At 47.4% G+C, this 19,863-nt stretch overlaps 3 protein-coding genes across 4 annotated transcripts in view; 1 reads left to right on the forward strand and 2 right to left on the reverse strand.

The window, feature by feature from the left end:
• Positions 1-5,443: 5,443 nt before the first annotated feature.
• LOC125909006 (ribonuclease 7-like) lies at positions 5,444-6,460 on the reverse strand. The gene has a single exon (XM_049611945.1). The coding sequence runs from the start codon at positions 5,903-5,905 to the stop codon at positions 5,444-5,446; it is 462 nt and encodes a 153-aa protein (XP_049467902.1). The 5' UTR covers positions 5,906-6,460.
• Positions 6,461-15,957: 9,497 nt separating this feature from the next.
• RNASE13 (ribonuclease A family member 13 (inactive)) lies at positions 15,958-16,555 on the forward strand. Its single transcript, XM_049613171.1, has one exon. The coding sequence runs from the start codon at positions 15,958-15,960 to the stop codon at positions 16,420-16,422; it is 465 nt and encodes a 154-aa protein (XP_049469128.1). The 3' UTR covers positions 16,423-16,555.
• A 1,405-nt stretch (positions 16,556-17,960) lies between these two features.
• TPPP2 (tubulin polymerization promoting protein family member 2) overlaps positions 17,961-19,863 on the reverse strand; it is a 1,914-nt gene continuing 11 nt past the window's right edge. The window contains exons 1-3 of one of the 2 annotated variants that reach the window (XM_049613170.1): positions 19,618-19,863; positions 19,231-19,384; positions 17,961-18,246 (exon numbers count right to left, since the gene is read on the reverse strand). The exon at positions 19,618-19,863 is cut by the window's right edge and continues 11 nt beyond it. In XM_049613170.1, the coding sequence (XP_049469127.1) occupies positions 18,058-18,246; positions 19,231-19,384; positions 19,618-19,790 (516 nt within the window). In that variant the 5' untranslated portion in view covers positions 19,791-19,863 and the 3' untranslated portion in view covers positions 17,961-18,057. The other variant, XM_049613169.1, reaches the window with a different exon arrangement.

A 19,863-nucleotide genomic window follows, 5' to 3' on the forward strand; every position in this document is an offset into this window, starting at 1 on the left:
TTGATAGCCACCTCCCCCCCCCCCCCGCTTTTTTGGTCCCATTTGAAAGTATTGCTCCCTACCCCACCCCACTCCAAATTACTTTTCCTAGAGGGATGAATGCATATTGTCCTTTTTGTCTGACCTTGAGCCTTGCTTTATCCACTCTTGGCTAGGAACTACAGTTGGCAAAGGAAGGGTGAGGAGGAGTTTGGCCTCTGTTGAAATCCTTTGTTCTTCTGTCACGGAAGTCACGCCTGCTCCATCCATCACAGATTTGGCCACCCAACATTTGACACCACAGTAATAAATATGATAACACCTCTTGAACTTTTCCTACATGCCAGCCACTGTACTAAGTACTTTAAACATATTGTCACATTTAATCTACCTGATACTCCCATGAAGTAGGTTACCTTTATATAGATAGGAAATTCCCATCTCCCTAAGTCAGGAGGATTTTCCATCAGAGTGTGTATTTCCTTTAGGGGTAGACATCTTTCCTTACCTCCCCTCTTGTGAACCAAGGGCTTCCTACAAGGCCCCGTTAGTGATGTGTTCTCATGCTCCTGTGGCTTCATGGATGCTCCTAGGCTTACTGGCTTTGGAGTCTTGCACAGGTAAGCATCCTGGCAAGAGCTGTATCTGCTCTTCTTTCTAACTTCCATGGTGGGATGGGGGTAGGAGGAGACCTTTAAAAGACTGAGGATCTAAAGTCTTCAAAGTCCTTTTGGAAGCTGCAAGAGCATAAGAATGGGCCAAGGCTCTCTCAAAGGAACATCCCTGGATGTTATTGTCATTGGTGTATTTCTTGCCTTAGCACTAGAGTTATTCTCTTAGAGCCATAGATACTATGAAGAAAGCCATTGACACTATGAATCAGTGTGTGGAGAAGGGCCTCATCTCAAGGGCATTTCCTCTTCCTACATTCTGCCCTTGAGATCAGGACCCTTCTTTTCACATTGACTCAGCTGGCCCTCTTTGTAATGTCTATGGGTCATTTACTTCAGTGTATGGAGACTTTGGGAAACCAGGGTGATGTAGAAAAGTTTCCTACCTAATATACCTCAGTTTTTACTTGTAGGAAAGTGAGTGAGCTCTAGAACCAGTTCTGGGGTTACTTTCTTTTCTTTTTGAGAAAGAGAGAGAGCAAGTAGGGGAGAGGGGCAGAGGGAGAGAGAGAATCTTCAGTAGGCTCCATGCTCAGCATGGAGCCTGATGTAGGGCTTGATCCCATGACCCTGGGATCATGACCTGAGATGAAATCAAGAGTCATACACTCAACCAACTGAGCCACCCAGGTGCCCTTTGGGTTACTTTCTTTTCTGGATTCCATGTCTGCTCCATATTAGGTCTGGGTTGAAACAATTTTCTTTCTCTTTTTCTTTTTTATTTATTTTGAGAGAGAGAAAGAGAGAGAGCAAGCATGAGCAGGGGAGGGACAGAGAGAGAGAGAGGGAGAGAGAATCCTAAGCAGGCTCTGCTCTGACAGCACAGGGCTCAAACCCACAAACTGTGAGATCCTGACCTAAGCCAAAATCAAGAGCCAGATGCTTAACTGACTGAGCCACGCAGGAACCCTGAAACAATTTCCTTTAAAGCCACCTACACAAGGCTTGACAATGTTCCCCTACACAGTCTCCTACACACTCCCAGAAACAGCAATGTTATAACTAATCAGCCTCCTTTTCTCATCCTTCAGCCATCAGGTAGGACTGCATCAGGCTTCAGCTGGCCTTAGTAATTGGCCCAAACCTGTTATTCACTTTGGACCTCACCTTTGATCTTTGGTAAGTTGAATAGTCAAATGCTTATTTCAATATTATTCTTGGCATCTCTCAACTTGGCTGTGATCAAAGTCATGTGAAGGAATGGGTGACTGTCAAACCTAATCAGTTAAATCATCAGTGATGAGAACAAGCAAGTCATTTGGATTCATCGTTAATATCTGAATCACTTTCAAATATTAGTGGGCATTCTAGATGTAACTTACAGTGAAATTTTCCTTATGAATTTTTAAGTGTTGAAATTCTGTCAGTCAGTAGAAGTATAAATGCACACTTATTATTTTAAGAAAAATTCTGAATAATTAATGATTGTAAAAGATTATATTATATATAAAACAACGAAGAATTTTCACATAAAATAGGAAAATCAGTTGACAGTTAATATATGAGAAGAGATAGTGTATTAGCTGGACAACTTTGAGAAGAACCTCATATACTTTTTGAGCCAAAGTATTTACAACAATTTAATAAATAGTATAAGTACTATTCAATTCAAAAAATAGTATAAAGCAGAGCAACAGAAATTCAACTAGATTATAATTCCATCTATGATTCCATTATATCATAATCTTTATAGAATTGATTGGTGTATTAGCATTTATCATGTTAAGTAAAATAATTGTTAAGAACTATACATTCAGAAGGATTTTTTATTGAGGTGTAATTTACATACAGTTAACTGTACAAATCTTAAGTGTACAACTCAATGGGTTTTCACAAAGTAAACATCCAGACCAAGAAAGAACATTTCCAGCTTACCTCTTACCCCTTGCCAGTTAGTATTCCCCAATATACCACTATTTTGAACTCCATCACCACAGATTACTTTTGAATTATGCTTGATTTTTAGTTACTTAGTACTATTTAGGTCATGAATCTTTTAAGAAAAAGTTTTATCTGGAAATTCTTTTCATTTTGAGAGGATGCACTAAAAGCATCATTATAGCCACTTCAAAATTTTGTGAGGAGGATGTCTTCAAAACCGTAATATCCATAAGAAAAAACATCAATACATATAATTTATATTTATATATGATATATATCAACTTATACAATTTATATTTATATGAATATATAAAGAGTTGTGAAAAAAAAGGGAAAAAGTCAATACCCCCAAGGATCTTGCTTTCTATGCACCTCGTTGAAACCATCTATTTAAAGTGATACATGGGGTGCCCGGGTGGCTCAGTTTGTTGAGCATCTGACTTCGGCTCAGGTCATGATCTCGGGGTTTGGCTCATGGTGAGTTCCAGTCCCTCATCTGGTTTGCCTCTGTCAGCACAGAACCTGCTTTGGATCCTCTGTCCCTCTCTCTCTGCTCCTCCCCCGCTTGTGCGTGTGCTCTCTCTCAAAAACAAACAACATTAAAAAAATAAAGTGATAAACGTAGAGTGTAATGACCATAGGATATACAGACTTACACTTTGTAATTTGGAATCTGGCCACAATGTGTATTTAGTGCACCTCTACTTCCAAGACTCAGCAACGTAGTGCCCCACGTTCTGCTTGAATTGTTCGAAGTTCCACTCTTTCTTTTGACCGTCCCCTCCCTACCTTCCCTCCACCTCCTCTCCAAACACCAGCCCACCCAGCAGGACTCTGCAGACTTGCCCTCTAGCTACTCATGAACATCACTCTAGCAGAAGAAGGCCCTCAAGGAAAGTTGAGTGGGGCATTTGCCTTCTTCGGCATGTTTGCCACCATGGATTTGACTGGACAACTATTTGTAACTACTAGTGGTCATTATTAATTGCCTACCAGGGCTGAGGGCTGCTTAAGGCATCATAAATATCATTTCTAAATTTTCCTGCAATCCTATTGGGTAGGTAATATCACTCCCATTTTGCTGTATGGAAGTACAGCTGCAGAGAGGTTCAGTAGTTTGCTCAAGGTCACTTGGCCAGGAACACTGAGCCAACCAAGATTTACACCCAATTTTATCCATCTCCAAAACTGACTCTGACTCTGGTAAGGAGTACAGGAGCATGGGTGGTGTCGGGCAGGGACAGGTAGGGAACAGACTCCCCAGCTGGGAAGGGAAAGTCTAACAAGGTAATTGGACAGTGAAGTAGGGTGGGCATGGGCATAGTCAGTTTAGGACTGAAATAGAGAATGTGCTGGTGATGGTTAGGGCTGCAGGCGATGTGGTGGTGGGGGGTGGGGGGCACTATCAGAACAGAGCCAGTGTAAAGCCACAGCTTCTCCAGTTCTGCTCACTAGAGAGGGAGAAGTGGTGTCTACGCCTGGGGGGACAGGGAGATGGCATTTCCACATCTCAAGCCCTCCGGCCTGGGCAGACCGCCAGATTGGAGAGCCAGGGAAGCACCGAGGCAGGAGAGATCATTATCAGAGGAAGGAAGCTCTGGCAGCTCCCACCAGCCTGTTTGTGACCAGCAGGCTCTGGGCCACGGAAGTCCCTTGAGGTCAAGGGAAATGTGATCCTGGAGCAGGGGAATGAAGCTGGGACACTCCCCTGACCCTATGCCTTCAGGCCAAAGGGATCTAGCCACAGCCAGGCCCGGGGGGGGGGGGGGGGGGGGCTGGGTCGGAAGAACAGTGGGCTGGAGAAGGGGGAGCCCGGTTAGAGAGGCAGAGAGAGAATGGATTAAGATCCCTGGAGCACCTCATAAACAGCTCTTGGCTAGAGACGTAGTGACCTTTATTGCAGCCAGCACAGGACAACTGGCTCTTCGGAGAGCTCTCAGGGGATATGGGTGAACTCTTACCTAGTTCTCTAGTCCCTGTAGAGGTCTCTCCTTTTTTGCACAATGGTCAAGTACAAAGTACACCGTATTTAGAATAAGGAGTCCTAAGTGCAAGTCCAGGTTCTGCCACTAACCAGTTTGACAAGCTTTTTAATGAATTACACTTTCTCAAATCTCAATTTCCTCCCCTAAAGAAGGCACATAATCCCTCTCAAGTCTATCTCACAAGGAACTCATGTGGCTCCACTATGAAAGCCTAAAATGCTACATAAATATGAAGTGGTACTTTGTTTTCTTTCTTCCCAGCTGCCTCTCCACACACAGGCCGTGTCACTACCACGTTATCTGGGGAAGATTCCTAGTTTAGGAACTGGAGCAGCTCTGTCCATAAATCCCATACCCTCCTTGTCCATTTATTTCCCCCTCTTGTCATGCTGCCATGAAAAGAGGGGACAGGGGAGAGATGTACAAGGCACAGGCCAGGGAACCCATACTCTTAGCTTGCTCAGCCCCTCTCTTGAGGGTAAGCTTCCGGGAAAACAGCAACAAAAAGATGAAAGACCATCTCTTCTGGAGCTTAGCCCTCCAACCTGTCTACCTCAGCTCACCTTCAGCCTCTCAGAAGAGCTAGGAAGGGCCCTAAGAGATGAGAGGAAAAGAACCTTCTGGACATATGAAGAGTGGCACAGAGGGGTGCCTGGGTGGCTCGGTCAGTTGAGCATCTGACTTTGGCTCAAGTCATGATTTCAGGGTTTGTGAGTTTGAGCTCTGCATTGGGCTCGCCTCTGTCAATGCGGAGACCACTTTGGATCCTCTGTCCCCCTCTCTCTCTGCCCCTCCCCCTCAGTGTCTCTCTCTCTCTCAAAAATAAATAAACATTAAAAAAAAAAAAAAAAAAAAGACTTGCACAGAGGCCTGGAGAGGGAATTAAGGTACAGCCCAACAGGGAGGAAGGCTGCATACCTAAAGGACCTAGTCCAAGTGCACAGGGACCAGCTTGAATTTCCCAGAGCCTCCTGCCTGGGGAGCGTCACAGGCTACAATGTAAGAAGCGACCAGTTGCTTCTTTTTGTACTTGCAGTTTGGATACTTCCCCGAGGTGAGCTTACATGTGCTCAGAGACACAGGCCTTTGGCTCTGGTGGCAGTTTTTACGGCCATTCTTGCAGGCTATGGTGGGGGTCTGACAGGTGGTGGCCACACTGGAGAAGGATTCATGCAGGAAGGTGTTGAAGTCTTTGAAGCGTTTCGTGTATTTGTTGATGTTGTTCATTGCAGTGTCGCGTCCCTGGGGTTTGGGCTGCACGTGCTGAGTTGCAAACCACTGAGCTGCGGTCATGTTGCTGGGCTTGGCACTGACTGGGACCTCAGCTAGCCACAGGCCCAGCAGCAGGAGCAGGAGCAGAGGGCTGAATCCTGCTCTGGCTGCTGCCATCTCTCTCAGGGGAACAGTCAGGATGGAGGGCTGGGTTTGCTGGGGACAGAGAACAAGAGGTGAGAAATTAGTCTTCCTGTATGTGCTCCTTCTATCACATCACCATTACCCTCCCCACTGCCTCCTTCTTCCCTCACCCAGGGGTCTCATCCCTTCCTCCCTGCTCTGGGTGCCCTTCTCACCCACTGTGACCCCATCCCCCTCACCTTGTATCCTGTCTTCCCTCATTCTGTCCTCCTACTCTTTGTTCTATCTCCTCTCCCTCAAGCCCCATCCTCTTTGTACCCTTATCCATTGGCTCTGTGTCTCATCTACTCCATGACACCCCCTGGCCCCCGTGTCCCCACTCTGTGCCTCCATCCTGGCATCACTCTCCTCTGTCCTGTGTGTGTGTCCTTATCCCTTCTTCCTTCCTCTGTCTCATCCCTCACTCTCATCAGAGCCTGTCCCTTCTCTGTCCTCTCTCCTCACCGAGGTCCCTCCACAGGTCTCACCTCCTCACTGAGTTCTCGTGCTTCTGCAGCTGTAGCTTAGCCCCTGTTTAGGCTGCCCCTACCTGCCACTGGCCTCAGATCACTTGCCTTTTAACTCCTTAAGAGCTGGCCTGAGCTACGTTGCTTCTGTTTGAGGGCGGGCTGGGGAGCCATCCTGGATCAGGAAATGAATCAGGTTCATGCCTTTCCACCTACATGTCCCAAATAAGTGGATACCTATGGAGCTAATGTACCTGCCTAAACAGGTTTGGCAATGAGGAAGCTTCAAACCTCATGCTCAAAGAATAGATTTGGCCCCCAGCCACATGGTTTTAATGACTCTAATAAAGAACCTGACCCAGGTGTCAACCCCAAACGAATTTCAAGAGAGTTGCCATTTATCCCCCATATACACCTTTGGTTCATGATACTGGAAGAGCCAGTCCCTGCAGTGGTAAGGATGGCTTTTTCTCTGACCTGATGAGATGCAGAGAGAACAGCCTAGAATATTTGTATGATTTCTTGTCATCAGGACTTCCTGCTTATCTTTTGGAGGAGATGGAGGAGACAGGGAAGTGGATGATTCATCACAGTCATGATGCCCAGCACCACCCCAACTCAGCTATTCTGTGGTCGCTCACTCCTCTGGGCCCCTCAGTGCCAGGTGCTGAGCAGGGCCACCTGACTTTACCTGGAGAAGGCCCCCAACACCTTTCATCCCTCACTCTTTTCCTCCTTACTTTGTTAAAATTTGCAAAATTTAAACATCATCCAAATTTGAAAATGCCGTTGGGGGTGGCAGTTGCCTCATTCTGCCACAGGCCTTTATCTTGCAGGCCTTGTTCCTTGGGGTAGTTCTAGCTGTGTGGAAAGCCTGAGGTGGACTGGTCTGGGGGCTCTAGTGAGCTTGGCACAGGGCACTCAGGAGAACCGAGACGCTGAGGAATAGAATCATCACCATCTGTGGGTGGGAAGGCCTGGGAAGCTGAGATGAACAAGAGTTTTGTTTTCAGGATTCACCTGTAAGTAGTAGTTGATCTCAGAATACTGAGTTCATGTTCATCCATGCAGTAAACACGTATGTATTGAGCGCTATGTGCTGAGGTGCATAGATCAGTGAATAAAAGAGACAAACATCCCTATCTGTGGTGGAGCTTACATTCCACTGGGAGAAAGATAGTAAAAAATAAAAATATACTTTGCTTGAAGTGATAATTGCTAAGAAAAAAGGTAGAACAAGAGGGAAGTTGGTAGGCAGTGATTTTTTTTTCTTATTCAGCAAAGTGTATGCATTTCTTTTTAAATATTTAAATAATCTAAATCCAAGTTAGTTAACATATAGTTTAATAATGATTTCAAGAATAGAATTTAGTGATTCATCACCTAAATAAACACCCAGTGTTCATCCCAACAAGTGTCCTCCTTAATGCGCCTTACCCATTTAGCCCATCCCCACTCCCACAACCCTTCCAGCAACCCTCAGTTTGTTCTCTGTATTTAAGAGTCTCTTATAGTTTGTCTCCCTCTCTGGTTTTTTTTTTTTTTTTTTAATTTTATTTTTGAGAGAGACAGAGATGGCGTGAGTGGGATAGGGGCAGAGAGAGATGGAGAGAGAGAGTCCCAAGCATGCTCCATGCCACCAGCACAGAGCCTGATGTGGGGCTTGAACCCTCAAACCGTAAGATGATGACCTGGGCCAAACCCAAGAGTCGGTCACCTAACCGCCTGAGCCACCCAGTCACCCTTCCCTCTCTGTTTTTATCTTATTTTTGCTTCCCTTCCCCTTTGTTCATCTGTTTTGTTTCTTAAATTCCACATATGAGTGAAATTAGATGTTTGTCATTCTCTGACTAAACTGACTTATTTCACTTAGCATAATACACTCTAGTTCCATCCACGTTATTGCAAATGGCAGGATTTCATTATTTTTGATCGCCACCTAATATTACATTGTATATATACCACAGCTTCTTTATCCATTCATCTGTCGATGCACATTTGGGCTCTTTCCATACTTTGGCTATTGTTGATGGTGCTGCTATAAACATTGGGGTGCATGTGTCCCTTTGGCTCAGCATTTTTGTATCTTTGGATAAATATCTAGTAGTGAAATTTCTGGGTCGTAGAGTAGTTCTATTTTTAATTTTTTGAGGAACCTCCATACTGTTTTCCAGAGTGGCTGCACCAGCTTGCATTCCCACCAGCAGCGCAAAAGAGATCCTCTTTCTCCACATCCTCGCCAACATCCGTTGTTGCCTGAGCTGTTAATGTTAGCCATTCTGACAGATGTAAGGTGGTATCTCATTGTGGTTTTGATTTGTATTTCCCTGATGATGAGTGATGTTGAGCATTTTTTCATGTGTCTGTTAGCCATCTGGACGTCTCCTTTGAAAAAATGTCTATTCATGTCTTTTGGCTAGGCAGTGATTTTTAAACAGGGACATTAAGGTAGGCGATGCTGGGACAAAGACCTGAAGATGAGAAAGTGAATTTGTGCTTATGTGGGGAACAGTGGTCCAAACAGAACAGCACTGCAAAGGCCCTAAAGCAGACAGATGCCTGGGTGTTGGAACAGCAAGGAGGCCAGCGTGGCTGGAGCAGGTGAAGGATGATCAGAGCAGGTGAAAGATGCGTCAGAGAGGGACCAGTGGCCAGATCATGGAAAGCCTCAGAGACCAGTAAAGGATTGTGACTTTTACTCTGCACACACTGGGGAGGCCCTGGGGTGGGGGTGTTCTAAGCAGAGGAAGTTGAAAGGCCCTTGTTGTAGATTATAACTGTAGCGAAGCCATGTGAACGTTCTTGATTGTAAAGTTTGTGTTCTGGTCTAGAAGTCAGAATTTCAAGTCGAGAAGAGGAGGTTTTTGTTTTGAGGGCGGTGGAACATGATTTTAGTAGATGGAGTGACCTGCTGAGGGTCAGGATGATTTTTGGAAGAAAAGGTGGTGTTGGAGATGGGAAGCACCACTAGATGGCGACAGAGAACCAGGAGCAAGTTCACACAGGTCTCTGGCTCCTGTGCTCTGCCCTCAGCGAGACCTTGGCTGTGGAACAGCATTCACTGCTTTGTTAAGGTGCCTGAATCTTTGCAGTTTGAACTTCTGGATAGAGAATTATGCCTCTGCTGCTGTAGAAATGCAAATGTTTGGAAATAAAATTCATGGCTTAAAGCAGACTGTGGACAGAATGTGGATCAGCACAAGCCTGTCCAGCCCTGGACTGGAGGCAGGCTGGGGGGGGGGGGGGAGGTGGGGGGGGTGGGAAAGAGCTCATTTGAATTCCTAGCCAGGACTCCTCACTTCTCATTATTCTAGAGATGTTTCCAAACCACGACTTGCACTGCCCTGTGCTCTTGTGTTTTCCTGTCATTATAATTATCCTAGTTTGCTCTTCAAATCCATTATGCTGGGTTCTCCAGAAGGCCACCTTAGTGCTGCATGAAAGTAAAACACGGCCCTACTGTGTCTCAGGCCGAAAGGGAGAGACAGTAAAGGTTTAGGTTTGCACCCAAAAATTAAAGGGTTGAAACTACCATCTGTACAATTCAAGCTGAAACCCCTACTTTGCCTCAATTATTTGGAGAAGGCAGGTGATTTTGTTTATTTGCCCAAAGTATCCAGCTTCCAAGATCTGCTTCACTTTGCAGTCGATGGGATAATTTTGCCAGTTCTCCTACACCACATGTAAGGGGCAAGAGAAAAAGATGGAGGAAGGGGGACAAGATTAGGGAGAACAAAAAGGGTCAGGTATCAGGCCAAGGACTGATCAGAGAGTCTGGCAGAAGGGAAAAGAGAAAAATTAGAAAGGGGTGAGCAAGAAGACAAAATAGTGGGAGAAGATGGGAGGGAAGAAAGCCCCTCACACAAGCAACCTCACCCCAGGGATATGAGGTAGCTACCCTCTGCTTTCTCATTCTATCACCGCAGCCACTGCTCTTTGCCCAACCACTCCCAGGCTAATGCCATGCTGCTGCGTGTGTGTGTGTGTGTGTGTGTATGTGTGTGTGTGTTTGTGTGTGAGTGTGTGTGTGTGTGTGTGTGTGTGTGTGTTTAAAGTCACTGGGGCGGGTGCTGTGAAAATCCCAGCAGTGCCAGGTGGACCTCTGCCTGTCTTCCCCACAGGACAACAGCTGCCACTTCCTCTCGCCTGGCTGAGAGGGGGTGAGGGGAGCTGGCTAGGAGGAGGGCCGGGTCTGGATTGGTGCCCACCCTTCAGAGCCCGGCCTCTCCCCCTTCCGGAGTTCCACACAGCTTCTGGATACCGATGGAAACCCCGTGAGAGTTTCCCTACAAGCAGGAGCAGATCCAAGTTCTGTTACCCTAATTTTATTGCTCCTATAGGATAAATAAAGGTAATGGGCTCATTTCTGTAGACAGGGAAAGTGAAACAAACAGCAAGTTAGGGTCAGATGTGGGACTTGCTTTGGGTCTTTGAATTCTCATGACCTTTCCTGGAACAGCTGTGGATCTGGAGGCGGCACGGTACTGACAGAGGTTGGGATCTTTATAGCTCCCAAACCAATGCTTTTAGACAAGCTGGGATGTAGGAGAGGGAGACCTGCTCCGGGGTTGAGAGGCCTCATTAGGTCACTCTATCTCGGGAGCCACTGGCAGTTCCCCCTTTATCTGCAGAATAAGATTCAAATTCTGCAGCCTGATATTCAAGGCCTGCCACAATTTGGCAAACCCATCTTTCGAACTTTGTCTCTGACTTCTCTTCCACCGAGAGCCTCAATTCTAGCCAAGCTGGTTTTGTCTATTTTCTTAAACATACCTTTCATAATCTTCTTTATCTCGGTTTAATTATTGACTGTTCCTTGAGATGCATCCCAAGGTCCCAGGATGACCCTCCTCTCACACAGAAAATTTGCTCTGATCTTCCCAATTCAGAGGGATCTTTCTCACCTCTAAATTCCTACAGTTAGGGGCACCTGGGTGGCTCAGTCAGTTGAGCTTCCAACTTGGGCTCAGGTCACAGGCTCACAGTTTCATGAGTTTGAGCCCTGCATCAGGCTCTGCGTTGACAGTACGGGGACTGCTTCGGGTCCTCTGTCTCCATCTCTCTCTGCCCCCCACTCCCCGCCCGCCCCACTCTCTCAAAAAATAAGTAAACATTTAAAAATAAATTCCTACAGTTACTGTCTTAGAGATGTGTACTTTTCTGCCTTAAATCATTGGTTATTTCTTCACATTTATCATTTTCCTCCAGTTTAGACTATCAGTCTCCAGAAGACAAGGACCATCTGTTATACTTCTTTTGTACTTCTCACAGGGTGTAGCTTAGTGCCTTGCATATAAGTGATCTTAACTGATTTGATCTCTGGGTTAGAAGGCATTCATTCGGCCCCTGCATGACCCCAGTCATGCGTGGGACCCCCAGCAACCTGCAGCATTGGTTGGCAGATGGAGGAACTGACAAGGCAGCTCCTGGACTTCAACCCTGGGGCTGAGGTGAAGTAATGACAAGAAGGTTGAGATGCATGAAGTGATCCCTTTGGGTTCAAGGACAACCCAGGAAGCGCCCATGACCTGGTCTGCTTGTTGGAGGAATTTGGGTGGACAGGGCAAACAGTGACATTACTGAGATTGTGGTGAGCTCACTTTGGGCAGAATCTTGGGGTTCCTCTCATCCCAGGGAATCACCGTTGCACCTGCCACTCTAGCCAGCTGTTCTAGAAATGCTTACCACTAAGGAGAGGAGGTAGGAGAGAATGTGTAGAAGACTACAGGCAGAGAGTCACCTTGACAGGAAAAATGACTCAAAGTTATTTCAACGGTGAACTCTCAGTGCCCCTTTTGCTGGCAGAAAAACCCAGCACCACTAAAAGCAAAATCTAACAAAAACATTTCCAAGGTCTGCCTATTTACTGACCCTTTTCAATATATGAGGTATAAGTAATTCTGCCATTGTTAGAAAATCGGATTCACTCATTGGACCAGGGTTTTCTTTTCTATTTTTTTAAGTTTATTTTTTGAAAGTAATCTTTACACCCAACGTGGGTCTTGAACTCATGACCCCAAGATCAAGAGTCACATGCTCTTCTGACTGAGCCAGCCAGGTGCCCCAGACAAGGGTTTCTCAACCTCAGCACTATTTACATTTTGATCTTGATAATTCTTTGTTGTGGGAGCTGTCTTGTGCAACCACGGATGTTTAGAGGCATCCCCTGGCCTCTTACCCACTAGATGCCAGTAGCCCCTTCCGGTTGTGATGATCAAACATGTCCCCAGAAATGACCAAATTGCCTTCCCCTCGTTGAGAACTACTAAATTGGACATATGACTTTGAGCAAACTACTCTTTCTCTCTCAAACTTAGTTTCTTCATCTCTAGGGGAATTCTCGTGGATGTAAAGCCCGGAGTACTGAGGCAATGAATTCCACAAATCTCAGGCTGAGGGAGCAGATGAAACCATGACAAGGATGTCAGTGTGGAAACAGCAAGGCTATGGATCAGCACCTCGAGGACAGGATTTTAAAGACCGGGCCTCTAGAACTACAGTCTGGAACCTGAAGGCCCATCATACATTCACCCCCTTTCCGAGGCCTTTGTAACATATGCTTATATGTGTGTCTTTCCTGCTGCATTATAAATGTAATCTGGGCTGGAGCTGTTTTATTTACCTTTGTATTGCCCCAACGTTTGTCATAGTGCTTTTCAGAGGGTATTTAACAACTAAAAACTAAGTTCAAAAAATCTTAAGGTAATCCACACAGGGCCTGACTAATAATAGAAAGCTTCATGAAGATGAAGCTTAAGTCAGGTGTCAGAGGGGGCTCTACACTGGCAGAGTGGGGATGGGGGAGGTCACTTGGATCATTTGGGGAATATAAGGGGCTTTGCCAATATGGAGTTGGGGAAAAAGTGAGTCAGTGTAGAACCTAGGAGATAATATCCAGTTATAATTGTTTATACACTGTGTAATGGTTGAAAGTCATGTTCATGATGACCATCTCACTTTATGCTTGTAGTCTTATGAGGCAAGAAAGGTATTAGTCTCATTTTATAGATGAGGAGGCAGAAATTCCGTAGGTTATCTATATCAGGTACCGAAGTCTCTCCTCTACAATGTGCTGTTCCATTTCTGTAACTGTGTGTGCAGAGGTGAGTCGTGATAGGTGGGTAATGAATGAAGAAGAAGAAGACCAAGGGCCATGACAAGCCCTTTCCTCTTCTCAGGGAAGCTGCAGCCTTGAGCAAATAGGGAAGAGGAGGCACGCTTTGAGGTGGGGACCACAGCAGCAGACTTCCTCACAACAAAGATATGAGTCAGCCAGTCTCAGGAGCCACCCTGCATGGCTCCCACTTGGTGCTGGCTTGTAGACCCAGACTGAAGGATACAGGCGAGGCACCTGCCTGTGTAGGCTTTTCCTTCACTCGCTTGGCTGTGCACACTTCCCTGGGGAGGTCTTCCAAGCAGAGGCTTCTTAAACAGGAACTCTGGGTTGAGTCTTCACATGAGCTAGCTCAGTGGAGGTGATGGGGGCAAGAGTGGGAGGAGGAGAGGAACAGTATCAGGGGTAAAGGAGGTGGCATGCACAAGGACAAGGAGGTGGAGGGTGACACAAAGGGGGAAACAGATGGGGATGGGTATGCAGTTGGAGACATGGCAGGGGTCAGGTCATGGAGAGCCTTCTGTCTGTCCTATGAGATGCAGAGCCTTACTGGAGATGGAGAGCATGTGGTATCCAGGAAAGGGGGGAGCCTGAGGAGGGGCAGAGATAGGGATGGAAGGGACAGGTTCTTAGTGTTAGATAAGACTGTCAGGACTGTGGGACTGATGGACTCATGCTCATATTAAGTACTCACCATGTGCCAGGCACTGAGCTACAAGCTCTTGATATACATCTTAATGAATTCTAATACTGCCGTGAGGTATATAAAGTATTACCCCTATTAATAGATGAAAAATTGAAGCTGATAGTGTTTTAGCAAACTTAGATTGGGGATACACAGCCTGTAAGCAGCAAAGCAAGGATTCAGCCAGGATTTCTGGTCTGTTTTACTCAAAAGCCTTACTCTTACCCACCTTGCAACCACAGGTGGGGTCAGGGAGAATGAGGGGTCTAGGATCACCTGTGACAGAGGAAACAGAGACAGACAATACAGGAGGAGAAGCAAGTTGTGGGGAGGATGGGTTCAGTTTTGGACTTCAATTCATGCTTCCAGGAAGAGCAAGGCTAGGGGGAACATGAACAAACAATGCCAGTGCCCCGACACCTCCAGTACTCTGCACCACCCCCAAATTACTCATTGGCCTTGGAACACTCAGGGGTCTGTGTTCTGACTCCTCCATCCCATTCTTCCTACTAGGAGGCCCACAACCCAGACAACATCCTACAGGGAGGCAAGGCTGAGAGGCATGTGGAAGTCAAGGACAGTGGCTGGCAGGCTCTAGAGGGCTCTTTAGTTCTGATGAAGGGGCAGGTATTGACGAAAAGAAGAGTCCGGCCCTTTCCCAGCATGACAAACTACATTGAGAGTCTGATTCTCTGGACTCAGATGGCCCATACTTCCTCAAGTCCAACTCAACCTGTGTAACCCAACTTGACAAGCCTAAGGCTTCAGGGTCAGTGTGCTTCAGTTTCCAGGAGTGCTCTGACTCTGACAGGGCCTGAAGTTACAGGTGAGGGAGCTGGTGTGACAGTGTGATTGTGACTGGTGGGAAGGTGATGATGGGGACTGTGGGGAGTCCACAACGAGGTCTCTGATTCTCAACCCAGCACTCTAGAGGGAGGCCCTTGAGTGCATGTGTGGCCTCCTGGGCCACGGTGAGTGGGATGAGTGGCGGACCCTCTGTTCTCTGAGGGTTAGGAACAAGCAGCACCTTGTTCCTCAGAAACACAACAGTGTTTTCCTCCTTACCTTTCCGCAGAGAGGGATCTATGGACCAGAGAAAACATCAAAGAAAGCCCAAGAACGTAGGGCCTTTTGGCAGGGAGCTGGAACTAAGTGTTCCGAAGACAGCAGAAAGGAGGGGACCAGACAGCAATGTCCCTATCCTCCCACCCACCCAACCCCCTCAGTCCAGGGGCTCTTCAAACTCAGGGGACATGCCCTCCTCCCAGACTGGTCTTTATCTAGAAATTTCTGGCCTCTTCTCACCTTTGGGCTGTCTTTGGCTCCAGGCAAGAATTCCTGCTCCTGTCCCACTGGTCTTCCAGCTCCTGCCCTTTCTCCAGAGCAGTCAGAGAATTGTGCTTCAGCCTGTTCCTTCTGTCCCCTTTGCATTTTTTTTACCGGAAAGGTTGACCAGAGCCAGGGATGATTGGGAAGAGTCACTCACCCAAGGACCAGTTGGACCTCTTCTTCTGTAAGTGTTACAGCTCATGGACTGGCTGAGGCTGAGACCCCGAGGTGGACCAAGGGAGTGGGGGGAATGGCTAATATAAGGTGGACAACCAGCAAGTGTCTCCTCTCTCTGGGGCATGAGGACTTGGGCTAGGTGATATTTGAGATACAGTACAGCTCTTAGGGTATAGGGGAAGGCTGCGGGGACACTGGAGACTGTGGGAAAGGGCAGACAGCCACTCTAGGCCCACCTCTGCCTCCAACCACCTTAACTCTACCAGCAGGAGGAATGGCAGTAGCTGTGGCCTGGCTTGTGTTTCTCCAGCTTGCTTTCGGGACAGCTCTGGTTGTGGACATCGAGATGCAGATTGCCATCAAGGACTTCCACATGTTACACGTCGATTATCCCAGGGTGCACTACCCAAAGGGCTTCCAGGGCTACTGTAATGGTCTCATGGCCTATGTACGGGGCAGAAAGCAGAAGAGCTGGTATTGCCCGCAAATCCATTATATGGTGCATGCCCCCTGGAGAGAAGTCCAGAAGTTCTGCAAGTACAGTGAGAGTTTCTGTGAGAATTACAACGAATACTGTACATTCACAGAGGACTCCTTCCCCATCACGATCTGTTCTCTGGCCCCTAATCAGCCGCCCACCAGCTGCCACTACAACAGCACCCTAACCAACCAAAGGCTCTACCTGCTCTGTTCCGGAAAGCGTGATGCGGAACCGATAGATATCATTGGTGTCTACTAGGAAAGGGAGGCTTTCGATTTGAACCACCCCCTACTGCCACCATACACCAGCCTGTTCCCATTCCCAAACCTCTGATTTCTGATACAAGGCTTCCTCCCTGACTTCAAAGGCAGGCAGGGCCCCCTCCCAAGAGACCAGGGAAGTAGGACCAATGTCCAGAGCTTCAGTCATCATGCAAATTCATACTGCCTTGTAGACCCTTTCCAACTTGTTTACCTCCTCTTTTCCCCCGTCATCTTCCTTCTCCCACAGACAGCCTTACCCACCCAAGAAGCTGACTGTGTCCAGTTGGCAGTGACGGTCCTTCCACTGGGCCAGATCCTGAATCCTGGATGGAGGCCCAGAGCCTCAGCTCACACCATGACAACAGGCACCCAGCTCCATGTCTCAACTCCCCATCCCCACTACCCTTCTCTCCTCAGCTGTCCCCATCTCCCTTATGATTCTCTCCACTCACTCACCTACATGGTAGGTACCTCTAGCTAGAGGTCCTCCTCAAGACCCTTAGAGTCTTTCTAGCCTCACTTCTCCAGAATGCCCCTCAGTCCCCAGTCTGTTCCTCTCTACGAAATCATTGCTCTTCTCTCCATGTAACCTGTTCTTTCTTCTCTCCTTCTACCACAGAGCCCAGGGTAGTTTCTCCCCTACACTCCCCTCCTTTAGTCTCCCTGTATTCCTCTCTCTGACTTCTTTTCCTTCCATTCTTCTCACTGTGGCTCACTGGAGTTTCAAATGATCTTCTCTGACCTGTTACCCCCAAGATGACTGCATCCCTTTCCTTCCCAAAGCTCTTCCTGACAACCCGCCCCCCCTCCAGTTACAGGATCTGCCACTGACAAGACAGGTGTGAGGTGAGCCTCGCTGTGGTCACAGAAGGTTTTAAAACCACACCTTGAGTTATAGAAGATATAACCACTGGATGAAACTGGGTGAAGGGTATGTGGGACCCCTCTGTACTATTTTTGCAAACTTCCTGTGAATCTATAATCATTCCAAAATAAAAATATAAAAATATATCTGAAGCCATTCTGATTTCATTCCTTTTTCTTCGGCACACAAGCACTCCTGCTCTGGGAGTCCTGGAGGCACTCACCTCTGGCCATCTTCCTGGGCTACCCTTAGCAGTCAGTGGGATTTTCTGTTCCATGTCTCCAACACCACCTGGGCTGCAACAGGGGAGGGAGGTGGAGGGACAGGGAGGGGTCTAACAAGTGGTGTCTGGGTCATACTAGGTCCAATCGGGAATTGCTACTTCCCTTTGGGAGATAAGAAGGGTGGATACCATAAATGTATGAGTGCAAGGAGCAAATGCTTTTGTCTCCACATCTGGTTTATCTCTTATCCCCAAATATATTCCTCAGCTCTGTTCTTAGACGCAGTTGTAGAGGGGAATGCTAACCTAGGGCTGGGAGGCATGAGGTTAACTAGAGAAAGGGTGCAGAACTCAAAACCCTGACTCCTGGGGTCTTCTCTTCTCTCTCTCTGCACCAGTGGGTCTATCTATCCCTCTCCCTGAAGGAAAGACAGAGCTCATTGGCTGATGCACACACAGGTGTTTATTGTTCCCTATGCTCCTCCGTGGTGTGTAAGATGCTGGGTCGAGGACTAACTGACCCTAGTTGTTGAGGCTACTTCTCATTTGCTGCTCTTCTTATCATAGGTGCCAGCACCCTTATAGCCACTCACATAGCCTGACTTGTCGGTCATCTCTTCCCGTCCTGCGATGCCTTTGCCTTTGCCACTCTCGTCAAAGCGCTCCTTGTGGGTGCCGGTGTACTTGCTGGTGTCTGTCAGCCGGCTCACTCCACCCACTGTTGTTGCCTTCTGCAAGCCAGAGGATGATGGGTCTGATCCTTCTCTCTTCCCCTTTGCTGTCACACCCCTTCTCTAAAGATGGACTTTGGTTCTGCTAGGACCCAGTGCTCTATTCTACTGTTGGCATGGGGCTGCTTTCTTTAGGGCCCAGATGCAGCCATGGGTAGGAACGTGGCAAGAGCCATCCACTCACGAGGGTGGAGGAGTCTGGTGTCTGGGAATGAATGGGGTGTGTATGGAGTTTTCTGCTTCCAGAGGAGCTATTTTGACTAGACTGCAGCCAGAGGACTTCAACCCCAGACCCAATACGCAAGGTCCCTCCAAGTGGGAGGGCCCTATTTGAAACCTAGAATAGAAGGGGCTTTAAATAGAGAGGGGACAGGGGGCACCTGGGTGGCTCAGTCCATTAAGCGTCCTATTTTGGCTCAGGTCATGATCTCACAGTTTGTGAGTTAGAGCCCTGCATTGGACTCTGTGCTGAGAGCTCAGAGCCTGGAGCCTGCTTTGGATTCTGTATCTCCCTCTCTCTGTGCCCCTCCCCTATCATAGTCTCTCTCTCTCTCTCTCTCTCTCTTTCAAAATCAAATAAACATAAACAGAGAGGGGACAAATAGAGAACAGACGGTGGGTGGGAGGCAGGAGGACAGATATTACATCTTATACAAGAGTGGGAGGAGGAGTGGGGATCAGATACCAAGTCCTTTGCACTCAGTGTTCCCCCAGAGCCCTCTGGACACTTGGAAACAAGGCTTAACTTTATTATTAAAATAGATGTGGACCCTTCTCTCAGCCACAGTCTCTTCATCCCTGAAATTACTAGATGATCTCTAAAGTCTGTTCCAATCCCAACAGTGCCCCAGAGACTTTCTGCCTTGTCTCCCTACAGTATTACTAACGACAGAGGTTAGGGACATTGGAAGGGGGAAGGGAGATAGGAGCAGCAGGGATTTAGAGAAGTAGAGTCAAGGGTTAGGGATGAAGAATGTCACTCACAGTAACACCAGTGGTAGCTGGATCCTTGCCTTCCATGAGTTTATAAATGTTTTCCAGAGCTTCATCTGGCTTCTTGTCTTTGAATCGTTTCTGGCCCAGCTCCTTCATTGCTTCCTGGAACTGCTGAAATGTGATGGTTCGGACATTCTTGGCTCTGGTCAGTCAGACAGAAATCCAGGAACTCTGGAACATGAATTCATAACCTTCCAAGGCCCAACCCTTCCCTGACTGAGATTTGGTCTCTTGACACTGAGGGTCCTGGGACAGGGAACAGCACAGGACCAGGTACCCAGCAGGTGCTCAGTAGACCCATTATTGTGTCCTCCCACATGAACCTTTCTAGGTCCCACTGCCTTGTGTGCCTGGCCCCCATCTCTGGCCCCTTACTTGACTTTGCTGAATACGATGTCCACATCAGTGGAGGTGACTATCTTGCCATCCATGATGCCACAGTCTTTGCATAGCTTGGAGAAGTTCTTATTGTTCATTTCAGTGCCACTGCTTGATGATTCTCCAAAGACAGCAAACCGCTGGAACGTTTTCTCTGCTTCTGATGCCATGATCAACTGGAGGTGGGGGAGGGCCGCAGGGAGGAAGACTTGGGGGTGAGGGAGGAGGAGAAGGGACGACTGA

This window comes from Panthera uncia, assembly GCF_023721935.1.
Source record: "Panthera uncia isolate 11264 chromosome B3 unlocalized genomic scaffold, Puncia_PCG_1.0 HiC_scaffold_1, whole genome shotgun sequence".
Taxonomy (NCBI): Eukaryota; Metazoa; Chordata; class Mammalia; order Carnivora; family Felidae; genus Panthera; species Panthera uncia.

Coding starts and splice junctions, on each gene's coding strand:
- LOC125909006 (XM_049611945.1), bottom strand. CDS start 5,905: ATGGCAGCAGCCAGAGCAGGATTCAGCCCTCTGCTCCTGCTCCTGCTG.
- RNASE13 (XM_049613171.1), top strand. CDS start 15,958: ATGGCAGTAGCTGTGGCCTGGCTTGTGTTTCTCCAGCTTGCTTTCGGG.